The sequence below is a fragment of the Bufo bufo genome, chromosome 1, assembly GCF_905171765.1.
Source record: "Bufo bufo chromosome 1, aBufBuf1.1, whole genome shotgun sequence".
Taxonomy (NCBI): Eukaryota; Metazoa; Chordata; class Amphibia; order Anura; family Bufonidae; genus Bufo; species Bufo bufo.
In genome coordinates this window covers 325,593,415-325,607,835 of record NC_053389.1, presented here as the reverse complement: position 1 = coordinate 325,607,835, position 14,421 = coordinate 325,593,415, and the positions used below count along the sequence as shown (strand labels likewise).

Here is a 14,421-nt window from a genome sequence, read left to right as displayed (position 1 = left end):
GAAGACAAAGTTGTTTTTCGATCGAAATACGTCAATAAAGATTTTACCGCCTATAACTGCAGCACTAAACACTGAATAAAATTAGTTTTTCGACCAAAATACGTCCCAAAAGGTTTTACCACATATAACTTCGACCGAAAATGTCAATAAAGATTTTACCACATATAATGGAGCACGGAGATGAAAACATCACGAGTTCCCAGTCATCATGGATGGGAAGGAGGATATCCTGTGGTGCACGGAGATGGAGAGGGTCTTTGGATTCCCCTCGCACTATACGGACATCTCAGAAATGAACCGCTGCTCCCGACAGCAGCTCTTGGGAAGGTCATGGAGCATCCTGGTCATCTGGCATCTATTCGCCCAGCTGAATGATTATTTTGAAAGTGTGTAGAAGCCACAAAGGGCCCCCACGCTGCAGATTTATCATGGAGACATCATGGAGATTTTACCACATATAACAGCAGCGCTGACCGCTGAATAAATTTAGTTTTTCAACCGAAATACTTTAACCTCTTACGGACACAGGGTGTAGCTGTACGCCCTGATATCCGAGTCCTTAAAGGGGTTATCCGAGTTAACTTAACCTTATCTTTATGGCTTTATTTCTCCTATACCTTAGTTTTCCTAAATCACTTACTGTACCTATCTTGTGCCGTTTCTCTGCTACACTAAACAGTCATGTGACCGTCCACGTCATCAGCTGTGACGTTCCGTTGACATGGAGCTCTCTGCTTGTCGGAGTGACTAAGCCATGTCAACGGAACGTCATCAGCCTTGGCCACGCCCCCACCTCTCTGCATTACAGTCCGTGCGGCTGTGAGTTGATCGCGCATGCGCGATCCTCACTTGTGCCGCGGCTACCTCCAACTTTCTAACTGCGGCTAATAGCTCAACCCCTCCCACAAATATAACAGATCAACCCCTCCCACAAATATTCATGAGGGAGAGATGAGTCATTGTTGTTATTGCTGCATGTAAACACAGCAATAACAGAACCTGGAAAAGGTGTAAGGATCGTTCTTTTTTCAAAAAATCAAGCTTGACTAATGTATATGTATATTATGATTAATTTTGTTAGGTTTTATTTTTTTTCCCATAACTCGGATAACCCCTTTAACCACCTCCGGACCGCTGTACGCACAGACGCGTCCTGGAGGTGGTTGATTCATTCCTCCTGGACGCGCCGGCGCGTCATCTCGCGAGACGCGAGATTTCCTGTGAACGCGCGCACACAGGCGCGCGCGCTCACAGGAACGGAAGGTAAGAGAGTTGATCTCCAGCCTGCCAGCGGCGATCGTTCGCTGGCAGGCTGGAGATGTGTTTTTTTTTAACCCTAACAGGTATATTAGACGCTGTTTTGATAACAGCGTCTAATATACCTGCTACCTGGTCCTCTGGTGGTCCCCTTTGTTTGGATCGACCACCAGAGGACACAGGTAGCACAGTAAAGTCCCACCAAGCACCACTACACTACACTACACCCCCCCCGTCACTTATTAACCCCTTATTAGCCCCTGATCACCCCATATTAGACTCCCTGATCACCCCCCTGTCATTGATTACCCCCCTGTCATTGATCAACCCCCTGTAAAGCTCCATTCAGACGTCCGCATGATTTTTACGGATCCACTGATAGATGGATCGGATCCGCAAAACGCATCCGGACGTCTGAATGAAGCCTTACAGGGGCGTGATCAATGACTGTGGTGATCACCCCATATAGACTCCCTGATCACCCCCCTGTAAAGCTCCATTCAGATGTCCGCATGATTTTTACGGATGCACTGATAGATGGATCCGATCCGCAAAACGCATCCGGACGTCTGAATGAAGCTTTACAGGGGCATGATCAATGACTGTGGTGATCACCCCATATAGACTCCCTGATCACCCCCCTGTCATTGATTACACCCCTGTCATTGATTACCCCCCTGTAAAGCTCCATTCAGACGTCCGCATGATTTTTACGGATCCACTGATAGATGGATCGGATCCGCAAAACGCATCCGGACGTCTGAATGAAGCCTTACATGGGCGTGATCAATGACTGTGGTTATCACCCCATATAGACTCCCTGATCACCCCCCTGTCATTGATTACACCCCTGTCATTGATTACCCCCCTGTAAAGCTCCATTCAGACGTCCGCATGATTTTTACGGATCCACTGATAGATGGATCCGATCCGCAAAACGCATCCGGACGTCTGAATGAAGCTTTACAGGGGCATGATCAATGACTGTGGTGATCACCCCATATAGACTCCCTGATCACCCCCCTGTAAAGCTCCATTCAGATGTCCGCATGATTTTTACGGATGCACTGATAGATGGATCCGATCCGCAAAACGCATCCGGACGTCTGAATGAAGCTTTACAGGGGCATGATCAATGACTGTGGTGATCACCCCATATAGACTCCCTGATCACCCCCCTGTCATTGATTACACCCCTGTCATTGATTACCCCCCTGTAAAGCTCCATTCAGACGTCCGCATGATTTTTACGGATCCACTGATAGATGGATCCGATCCGCAAAACGCATACGGACGTCTGAATGAAGCTTTACAGGGGCATGATCAATGACTGTGGTGATCACCCCATATAGACTCCCTGATCACCCCCCTGTAAAGCTCCATTCAGATGTCCGCATGATTTTTACGGATGCACTGATAGATGGATCCGATCCGCAAAACGCATCCGGACGTCTGAATGAAGCTTTACAGGGGCATGATCAATGACTGTGGTGATCACCCCATATAGACTCCCTGATCACCCCCCTGTAAAGCTCCATTCAGATGTCCGCATGATTTTTACGGATGCACTGATAGATGGATCCGATCCGCAAAACGCATCCGGACGTCTGAATGAAGCCTTACAGGGGCATGATCAATGACTGTGGTGATCACCCCATATAGACTCCCTGATCACCCCCCTGTAAAGCTCCATTCAGATGTCCGCATGATTTTTACGGATGCACTGATAGATGGATCCGATCCGCAAAACGCATCCGGACGTCTGAATGAAGCCTTACAGGGGCATGATCAATGACTGTGGTGATCACCCCATATAGACTCCCTGATCACCCCCCTGTAAAGCTCCATTCAGATGTCCGCATGATTTTTACGGATGCACTGATAGATGGATCCGATCCGCAAAACGCATCCGGACGTCTGAATGAAGCCTTACAGGGGCGTGATCAATGACTGTGGTTATCACCCCATATAGACTCCCTGATCACCCCCCTGTCATTGATTACACCCCTGTCATTGATCACCCCCCTGTAAAGCTCCATTCAGATGTCCGCATGATTTTTACGGATGCACTGATAGATGGATCGGATCCGCAAAACGCATCCGGACGTCTGAATGAAGCCTTACAGGGGCATGATCAATGACTGTGGTGATCACCCCATATAGACTCCCTGATCACCCCCCTGTCATTGATTACCCCCCTGTAAAGCTCCATTCAGACGTCCGCATGATTTTTACGGATCCACTGATAGATGGATCGGATCCGCAAAACGCATACGGACGTCTGAATGAAGCCTTACACGGGCGTGATCAATGACTGTGGTTATCACCCCATATAGACTCCCTGATCACCCCCCTGTCATTGATCACCCCCCCTGTCATTGATCACCCCCCCTGTCATTGATCACCCCCCCTGTCATTGATCACCCCCCCTGTCATTGATCACCCCCCTGTCATTGATCACCCTCTGTAAGGCTCCATTCAGACATTTTTTTGGCCCAAGTTAGCGGAATTTTTATTTATTTTTCTTACAAAGTCTCATATTCCACTAACTTGTGTCAAAAAATAAAATCTCACATGAACTCACCATACCCCTCACGGAATCCAAATGCGTAAAATTTTTTAGACATGTATATTCCAGACTTCTTCTCACGCTTTAGGGCCCCTAGAATGCCAGGGCAGTATAAATACCCCACATGTGACCCCATTTCGGAAAGAAGACACCCCCAGGTATTCCGTGAGGGGCATATTGAGTCCATGAAAGATTGAAATTTTTGTCCCAAGTTAGCGGAACGGGAGACTTTGTGAGAAAAAAATAAAAAATATCAATTTCCGCTAACTTGTGCCAAAAAAAAAAAATTTCTATGAACTCGCCATGCCCCTCATTGAATACCTTGGGGTGTCTTCTTTCCAAAATGGGGTCACATGTGGGGAATTTATACTGCCCTGGCATTCTAGGGGCCCCAAAGCGTGAGAAGAAGTCTGGTATCCAAATGTCTAAAAATGCCCTCCTAAAAGGAATTTGGGCACCTTTGCGCATCTAGGCTGCAAAAAAGTGTCACACATCTGGTATCGCCGTACTCAGGAGAAGTTGGGGAATGTGTTTTGGGGTGTCATTTTACATATACCCATGCTGGGTGAGAGAAATATCTTGGTCAAATGCCAACTTTGTATAAAAAAATGGGAAAAGTTGTCTTTTGCCAAGATATTTCTCTCACCCAGCATGGGTATATGTAAAATGACACCCCAAAACACATTCCCCAACTTCTCCTGAATACGGCGATACCACATGTGTGACACTTTTTTGCAGCCTAGGTGGGCAAAGGGGCCCATATTCCAAAGAGCACCTTTAGGATTTCACAGGTCATTTACCTACTTAACACACATTAGGGCCCCTGGAAAATGCCAGGGCAGTATAACTACCCCACAAGTGACCCCATTTTGGAAAGAAGACACCCCAAGGTATTCCGTGAGGGGCATGGCGAGTTCCTAGAATTTTTTATTTTTTGTCACAAGTTAGTGGAAAATGCTGTTTTTTTTTTTTTTTTTATACAAAGTCTCATATTCCACTAACTTGTGACAAAAAATAAAAACTTCCATGAACTCACTATGCCCATCAGCGAATACCTTGGGGTCTCTTCTTTCCAAAATAGGGGCACTTGTGGGGTAGTTATACTGCCCTGGCATTCTAGGGGCCCAAATGTGTGGTAAGGAGTTTGAAATCAAATTCTGTAAAAAATGACCTGTGAAATCCGAAAGGTGCTCTTTGGAATATGGGCCCCTTTGCCCACCTAGGCTGCAAAAAAGTGTCACACATCTGGTATCTCCGTACTCAGGAGAAGGTGGAGAATGTGTTTTGGGGTGTCATTTTATATATACCCATGCTGGGTGAGAGAAATATCTTGGCAAACGACAACTTTTCCCATTTTTTTATACAAAGTTGGCATTTGACCAAGATATTTATCTCACCCAGCATGGGTATATGTAAAAAGACACCCCAAAACACATTCCTCAACTTCTCCTGAATACAGAGATACCAGATGTGTGACACTTTTTTGCAGCCTAGGTGGGCAAAGGGGCCCATATTCCAAAGAGCACCTTTCGGATTTCACAGGTCAATTTTTACAGAATTTGATTTCAAACTCCTTACCACACATTTGGGCCCCTAGAATGCCAGGGCAGTATAACTACCCCACAAGTGACCCCATTTTGGAAAGAAGAGACCCCAAGGTATTCGCTGATGGGCATAGTGAGTTCATGGAAGTTTTTATTTTTTGTCACAAGTTAGTGGAATATGAGACTTTGTATGAAAAAAAAAATAAATAAAAAAAATCATCATTTTCCACTAACTTGTGACAAAAAATAAAAAATTCTAGGAACTCGCCATGCCCCTCACGGAATACCTTGGGGTGTCTTCTTTCCAAAATGGGGTCACTTGTGGGGTAGTTATACTGCCCTGGCATTCTAGGGGCCCAAATGTGTGGTAAGGAGTTTGAAATCAAATTCAGTAAAAAATGACGAGTGAAATCCGAAAGGTGCTCTTTGGAATATGGGCCCCTTTGCCCACCTAGGCTGCAAAAAAGTGTCACACATCTGGTATCTCCGTATTCAGTAGAAGTTGGGGAATGTGTTTTGGGGTGTCTTTTTACATATACCCATGCTGGGTGAGAGAAATATCTTGGCAAAAGACAACTTTTCCCATTTTTTTATACAAAGTTGTCATTTGACCAAGATATTTATCTCACCCAGCATGGGTATATGTAAAAAGACACCCCAAAACACATTCCTCAACTTCTCCTGAGTACGGGGATACCAGATGTGTGACACTTTTTTGCAGCCTAGGTGGGCAAAGGGGCCCATATTCCAAAGAGCACCTTTCGGATTTCACAGGTCATTTTTTACTGAATTTGATTTCAAACTCCTTACCACACATTTGGGCCCCTAGAATGCCAGGGCAGTATAACTACCCCACAAGTGACCCCATTTTGGAAAGAAGAGACCCCAAGGTATTCGCTGATGGGCATAGTGAGTTCATGGAAGTTTTTATTTTTTGTCACAAGTTAGTGGAATATGAGACTTTGTAAGAAAAAAAAAAAAAAAAAAAAATAATCATTTTCCGCTAACTTGTGACAAAAAATAAAAAGTTCTATGAACTCACTATGCCCATCAGCGAATACCTTAGGGTGTGTACTTTCAGAAATGGGGTCATTTGTGGGGTGTTTGTACTGTCTGGGCATTGTAGAACCTCAGGAAACATGACAGGTGCTCAGAAAGTCAGAGCTGCTTCAAAAAGCGGAAATTCACATTTTTGTACCATAGTTTGTAAACGCTATAACTTTTACCCAAACCATTTTTTTTCTACCCAAACATTTTTTTTTATCAAAGACATGTAGAACAATAAATTTAGAGCAAAATTTCTATATGGATGTCGTTTTTTTTTGCAAAATTTTACAACTGAAAGTGAAAAATGTCATTTTTTTGCAAAAAAATCGTTAAATTTCGATTAATAACAAAAAAAGTAAAAATGTCAGCAGCAATGAAATACCACCAAATGAAAGCTCTATTAGTGAGAAGAAAAGGAGGTAAAATTCATTTGGGTGGTAAGTTGCATGACCGAGCAATAAACGGTGAAAGTAGTGTAGGTCAGAAGTGTAAAAAGTGGCCTGGTCTTTCAGGGTGTTTAAGCACTGGGGGCTGAGGTGGTTAAGGACACAGGGCGTACAGGTACGCCCTGTGTATTTCCGATCACCGGCGGGTGGTGATCGGAACGGGGTGGCTGCTGAAATCATTCAGCAGGCATCATGTGACAATGCCGAGGGGGGTCATGTAACCCCCCCATATCGGCAATAGCTGCGGATTAACCCCTTCTATGATGCGGTCCGCGCTGACAGTGACATAGAAGTTGAGGGAGCGCATCGAGTCCTCACGCTGCTGTGGCGGGGACTCTATGCTTGACAAGGCAGCCCGATGCCATGCAGAGGCTGCCCAATGCCTTTCACGGCATCGGGTACTGCCTTCTACGGGTGCTGAGGAGATCCAGCCTCAGACTGGGTCTCCTAGGCAACCTGTTAGTGTATGACTCAGTGTCATACACTAACAGGCAATGCATTACAATACAGATGTATTGTAATGCATTGCAGAGGGGATCACACCCCCAAAAGTTGAAGTCCTAGAGTGGGACAGAAATAAAGTTTTAAAAAAAAGTAAAAAAAAAAGAAAAAGAAAAAAAATTCAAGTTCAAAAAAGAAAAAAATGCCCCTTTCCCCTAATTTTATAATAAAAAAATAGAAAAAAAAGAAAAAACACACATATTCGATATTTCCACGTCCGTAACGACCAGCTCTATAAATATATCCCATTATCCACCCCGTCCGATAGACACCATAAAGAAATTTAATAAAAACTGTCAAAAACAGCCATTTTTGTCACCTTACATCATTAAAAGTGCAAGACTAAGTGATCAAAAGGGTGTATGACCCCCAAAATATTATCAATCTAACAGTCACCTCATCTCGCAAAAAATTAGCCCCTACATAGGACAATCGCCCCAAAATTTTTAAAACTATAGCTCTCAGACTGAGACACTAAAACATGATTTTTCTTAGTTTCAAAAATTATATTAGTGTAAATAAAAATAAGTTGACATATTAGGTATCGCCGCGTCCGTAAAAGCCTTCTCTATAAAAATATCACATGACCTAACCCCTCTAGGTGAACACCGTAAAAAATAAAATAAAACGGTGTCAAAAAAGCGTCCGTAACAACCTGCTCTATAAAAATAGCTCATGATCTAACCTGTCAGATGAACGTTGTAAATAACAAAAAAATTAAGTGCCAAAACTGCTATTTTTTTTTACCTTGCCTCACAAAAAGTGTAATATAGAGCAACTAAAAATCATCTGTATCCTAAAATAGTACCAACAAAACTGCCAACTTATCCTGTAGTTTCCAAGATGGGGTTACTTTTTTGGAGTTTCTACTCTAGGGGTGCATCAGGGGGTCTTCAAATGTGACATGGAATTGGCAAGTTAAAATTATCCCAGTGAAATCTGCTCTCCAAAAACCGTATGGCATTCCTTTCCTTCTCCACCCTGCCGTGTGCCCGTACAGCTGTTTACGACCACATATGGGGTGTTTCTGTAAACTACACAATCAGGGCCATAAATATTGAGTTTTCTTTGGTTGTTAACCCTTGCTTTGTTATTGGGAAAAATGGATTAAAATGGAAAATTTGCCAAAAAATTGAAATTCTGAAATTTCATCTCCATTTGCCAATAACTCTTGTGGAACACCTAAAGGGTTAACGCTGTTTGTAAAATCTGTTTTGAATACTTTGAGGGGTGTAGTTTCTTAGATGGGGTCACTTTAATGGAGTTTCTACTCTAGGAGTGCATCAGGGGGGCTTCAAATGGGACATGGTGTAAAAAAAAACAGTCCAGCAAAATCTGCCTTCCAAAAACCGTATGGCATTCCTTTCGTTCTGCGCAATGTCGTGTGCACGTACAGCTGTTTACGACCACATATGGGGTGTTTCTGTAAACTACAGAATCAGGGCCATAAATATGTGACGAAAAAACTTTCTCAGAATGGCCTGGATAAGTCAAAGCGTTTCAAAGTTATCAGCACTTAAAGTGACACTGGTCAGATTTGCAAAAAAATGGCCAAGTCCTTAAGGTGAAATTGGGCCGAGTCCTTAAGGGGTTAATAGGATTCAATTTGATAATCAGGTGGAAAATAGCGAATTCTGTACCCTAGAAGACCCTATCCTAGTCCTCAGCCGAGGGATGGCTCCTGATGGTGGGGACTCCCTGTCCTCATACCTGGGCTATCAGACCCTGAATTTCCCTAACAGATGATACACCCTAAATTTACCCAAAATATCCCATAGGAGGATCTTAGTGCCCAGGGCGGGTAATCCTACCCCTACATGGGTCCCAGTATCCAACCCGGGTATTACTATCCCAACGCGTTTCCCCCATAAACAGGTTCCTCAGTGGGTCAATACAGTGGGTTGGTGTGTTTAAACAAAAGTGAAACTGGTAGATAGAGTCCAGTTTTATGGATGGCTATTGCATTCAATGGGTGACCAAGGTAACCATCCCATCAAAAACGTCCAGTCGATAAGCAGGGCGTAGAGTCTGAAAGTAAAGAGACAGAAAGATTCCTGAAAGTCATCTAACACACTGATATGTAAGTACAAAACCAAGTAGTGTGACTTAAAGATATGTTGCTGGAACCCAAAGTAGTCTTTTAGTCCCTAAAAGGGGTAATGTTGAACAAGCCCCTATTCGTCTGATATCAACATTTGATGTTGCCAATACTCAAGTGAGGGATGTCCTGAACAGATTCTAGTCTATTCTATCGATAGACCCTGATCTTTCAGATGTGGTATCAGACTGGTGCCGAGTCCCCACCATTAGGGGCCATCCCTGGGCTGAGGACTAGGATGGGGTCTTCTAGGGTACAGAATTTCCTATTTTCCACCTGATTATTTTTTCTTATCAAATTGAAGCGTATCAAGTGTATGTGATATCATTGACCGTCACCTTTGTTATTTTGGAATATATATTTTTAAAGAATAATAATAAAGTATAATTTATATTAATGGGTTGTTTTTTGCTGGACTTTGCTTTTGCCACAAATAACTGCACCAGTGAAATTCATATATTTTTTCTTTCTATAATGAAATAGGCTACTAAAAGCTTTAGCCACAAATAAGAGCACCAGTGAAGTGCTTATATTTTTTATTTCTGTACGCTTTCAACACATATAACTGCCAACGTGAGCTGAGACTATATTTTTCTTTTTGTACTGAAATAGGCCAGTAAACGCTTTCAGCAGAAATAAATGCACCAGTAGTGTGTATATATTTTTCTTTCTGTACTGAAATAGGCCAGTAAATGCTTTCAAGACATATAATTTCAGAAGTGAACTGAGAATATATTTTTCTTTTTGTACTGAAATAGGCCAGTAAACACTTTTAGCAGAAATAAATGTGCCAGTGAATTGCGTATATATTTTTCTTTCTGTACTGAAATAGGCCACTAAACCCTTTTGCCACAAATAACTGCACCAGTGAAGTGTGCATATTTTTTTTCTTTTTATAATGAAATAGGCCACTGTGCAGGAGGTTCCTGGTACAGGATCGTCCCTATTGGGGCGGCTATTCCATCCTGTAAGCAGGGTTTACAGTTTAGGGTGAGAATTAGGGATATTTTCTAATTTTACTAATTACTGGATTTACTAATCCACCCATATCCATAACTACAAAACTGCCCTATGTACCATTATTGATTTTCTTTATAGTTTTTTCACCATACTGATTTATTATTTTGGGTTATTTTTAATTGATAGATATTAAAGGCTACATTTTAAAGGGTGGCAGTCAGTGAATTACACTGAACGCTTTTGCCACAAATAAGTGCACCAATGAAGTGCGCATATTTTTTTTCTTTCTGTACGCTTTCAATACATATAACTGCACAAGTGAACTGCGTATATATTTTTCTTGTTTAAAAAGATATAAGCCACTAAAGGCTTTTCAACATAGCACTTGCACCCCAAGAACAAATTGCTGCAATGACAGAGCTGTATAATGGCTCCCCAAATGGCTCCCCAAATAATATTTCCCTGCACTTGTAAATCGCTTTTCAATCAGTGTCCCTAGCGCCTTCTGACGTCTCTCCCTGCACTAAATGCTGTGAAATGATTCCTCCCTATCCTTTCCCTGCACTTGTAAATCGCTTTTATGCCACTGTTCCTAGCGCTTTCTGACGTCTCTGCCTGAACTAAAATGCTGTGACATGATACCTTCCTATCCTTTTTTCAGTTTTTTTTTCACAATCAGGTTTTTCCAATTGCTGTCCCTAGCGCCTTCTCACATCTGTCTCTGCACTGAGAATGCTTGAAAATGTTTGACTCTAAGATGGCCGCCGTATTTATAGGGCTGTGACATCACAGGGCTGGATGGCTACTGATTGGCTGCATGCATGGCATTATGGGTATCATGACGAGGTGTGGGATGGAACACCACACAAAACACAAGAGAGGGGGAAAAGGTATATGGCCTAGAAGCTAGAAAGAGGAAAAGGGTCAACACCTAATGAATCTTAACCCTAGCCCTGACTGCTAACCGAATTAACTGACCTCAATGGTAGGACCACTCATTCACTGGAACCTAAAGCCTGACTACCCTGTAATGCTGTAATGCCCTGAGGTAGTGATAGGGCCCAAAGACGACCCGTTCCTTAAGCTAAAGGAACAGGGGTCTTGACTCAGACCAGATACCAGAAGGCAGGGGAAAGAACACAAAACAAATACAAAGGAATAAGACCATTAACTCCTGAAGTATAAGAAAGAGCAGGAACACCAGAGGAGACAACACACACCAGCTCTTCCACTTGCAAATTAAGCTATACACCGCAAGGAGTGAAGGGAGTAGCCAGACTTAAATAGTAATGACCTCTATGCTCCACCTGACTAGAGGTGTGGTCATTACCATCAACAACAAAGTGAAATTAAAAGAGGCTGTCAGATGACATCACATGCAGACAGCCTCTCCGACCTTCTAACACCTAGCCTGGGAGTGACCGTGACAATGGGTCAGCCCGCCTTCCCAGAGTTCCTTGCCCCATGTCCTCCCACGTGTAGCTGCCATTTTATGAAAACTTGCGATTCGTTACCACGAAGCGCGAGGAAATTCACATTTGTTGCAAATCAAATTTGTCACAAAATTTGGATCGAATTACACTTCATCTGATTCGATTTGCTCATCTCTAAAAAAAAAAAAAAAAAAACACACATTTTCATTAGTTGTTTTTTTTAGAAAGATTTTTTTTGGCATTTTTTATAATTTTTTTTCCTAAAAAAAACTACTGAAAATGTGATTTTCAAAATCATAGAAGAAAAAAGTATCTGCTAAGGATTCTTAAAAAAAATATGGGATATTTATTTGTGCCAGATTTGTTGCAGAAATTTCTGTGAAATAATTAATTAATATTCAATATGCTGTTTTGGTGATAAACTCATGGATTTCAGCAAATCCTATTCAGATAAACGGAACAGTTCTAGAAATGTCGTGTGAATTCTACCTGAATTTCTGACAGAGGTTAAGTCCACCAGGCTTTTAGGTAGTGCATGGTGATATCTGATGGAGCAGAAGGGGATTTACCAGGTAAGTAATGGTTCTTTAATTATTCTATCACATTCCTTTCCTTTATCCAAGTTTTCTTTATGATGTAAAACTCCATTAAAAGGGTTGTACAGGATTTTATTATTGATGGCCCATCCTTAGGATAGACTATCAGTATCTAATAGGTAAGGGCCCAACACGATCAGCAGTATTACTGTAACTCTGGTGCTGGTAGCAGGCTCCAGATCTACACAGTTCTATTAATACAAAAAAATCTAGACAACCCCTTTAAGAAAGAATATAGATAATATGCCACAATAATTTATGAACAATGAGACTCCCTTTTGTTTTTGACAAAACAGTTGCAAAGCTATGTCATGAAAACTGGAACACATTTCTCAGTATTCTCAGTATGATTTAGACCATTTTCTATGCCTAAGGCTACTTTCACACTAGCGTTTACATTTTCCGGTATTGATATACTGCAGAGCCTCTCAATACCAGAGAAAAACACTTCCGTTTTGTCCCCATTCATTGTCAATGGGGAGAAAACTGAACAGAACAGAAGGAAATGTTCCAAAATGGATTCCGTTCCGTTTGGTTGCGTTCCCATACTGGCATGACCCACAATGAAAGTCAATGGGGACGGATCCCTTTTCTCAGACACAATAGAAAACAGATCCGCCCCCCATCTTTCAATGGAGTTCATGACGGATCCATCTTGGGTATGTTAAAGATAATACAACTGGATCCGTTCATAACAGATGCAGGTGGTTGTATTATTAGTAACCGAAGCGTTTTTGCTGAGCCCTGCCGGCTCAGGCAAAAACGCAAGTGTGAAAGTAGCCTAAAACAGATGTAGAAAATGATAAATGAGATGCCCCTGCCGGCCCACCCCCTTCCTCAACCACCCTCATTTTTTAGATCTGGTGTAAGTTGGAAGAAGTCGCAGATTGGGGAGCAAATATCCTTTGTGCCGCAATCTATATAGCCCAAAAAAATAGCATATATCTGTTTGTAAATGACCTCCGGTGTTCGAATAGCAATGTATGTAGTGATTTTACAAAAATTGTAGCAAAAACTGAAACACAGTATGATATGTGTTGCTTTATTATTCTTCATTTTTTCCTAACATGTCTGTGCAGGCCAGAACTACAGTGGAAGGTTACCTACTGTAATGACATACAGGTACAGAGGATTTTTGCAGGCAGCTGAAAATAAATAGTTTGTTTGTCAGGATGAAAATGAAATATCACTTATAAATTGAGTATAAGTAACAGGTAAATGCCTGTAATTGCATCTGTTTACTCAATACAAGAATCATAATTACCCACCTCCCAGTCCTGGTCTTAAGCGGTTATCATAGCCATCTAGCAGACGATCAAGGATCCTTGTGAACACTGTGGTATTGTCTTTAATCTCATCTTCTAAGCTTTGTCCACAGCTGAAATTACAGGACATTGAAAAAAATATATTATTAAGCATTGAGCTGAATACAATCCTGCCATCAGTAATCTACTTATCCTTACTTATGCTGATTCAGAGCCACAAAATCTCTTCTATTCAGCCAGATTGTCATCCCAAAGCAATTATGGCTAAACATGGACCTCTAACTTACTCAGCTTTTTAATCAATGTATCACTCAATCCTTAAGGCCTATTGCACACAAACGTAAGTGTTCTGTGCCAGTGCTGTGGACCGCATAAGCAGATCCGCAAAACACGGGTGCCGTTCTGTGGGCATTCCGCATCACGGATGCGGACCCATTCACTTCAATGGGTCTGCAAATCCGAAGATGCAGAATGGTGCAGAACGGAAGCACGGAACGGAACCCTACGGAAGCACTACAGTGTGCTTCTGTGGGGTTTCGTCCCGTACTTCCGTTCTGCAAAAAGATAGAACATGTCCTATCTTTTTGCGGAACGGCAGATCGTGGACCCATTAAAGTGAATGGGTCCACGATCCGCTGCGGCTGCCCCACGATCGGTGTTCGTGCATTGCGGCCCGCAGCACAGCCACGGGGCACACACGTTCGT

The 14,421-nt window shown here is 42.4% G+C and overlaps 1 protein-coding gene across 1 annotated transcript in view; it reads right to left on the bottom strand.

Moving 5' to 3' along the window:
• The window catches only part of GABRA1 (gamma-aminobutyric acid type A receptor subunit alpha1), a 190,157-nt gene extending 176,193 nt beyond the window's left edge, over positions 1–13,964 (bottom strand). Inside the window, exons 1-2 of the mRNA XM_040404912.1 lie at positions 13,915–13,964; positions 13,720–13,829 (exon numbers count right to left, since the gene is read on the bottom strand). Coding sequence (XP_040260846.1) covers positions 13,720–13,829; positions 13,915–13,964 — 160 coding nt within the window. The remainder of the gene's footprint in view (positions 1–13,719; positions 13,830–13,914) is intronic.
• Between the last annotated feature and the right edge of the window lie 457 nt (positions 13,965–14,421).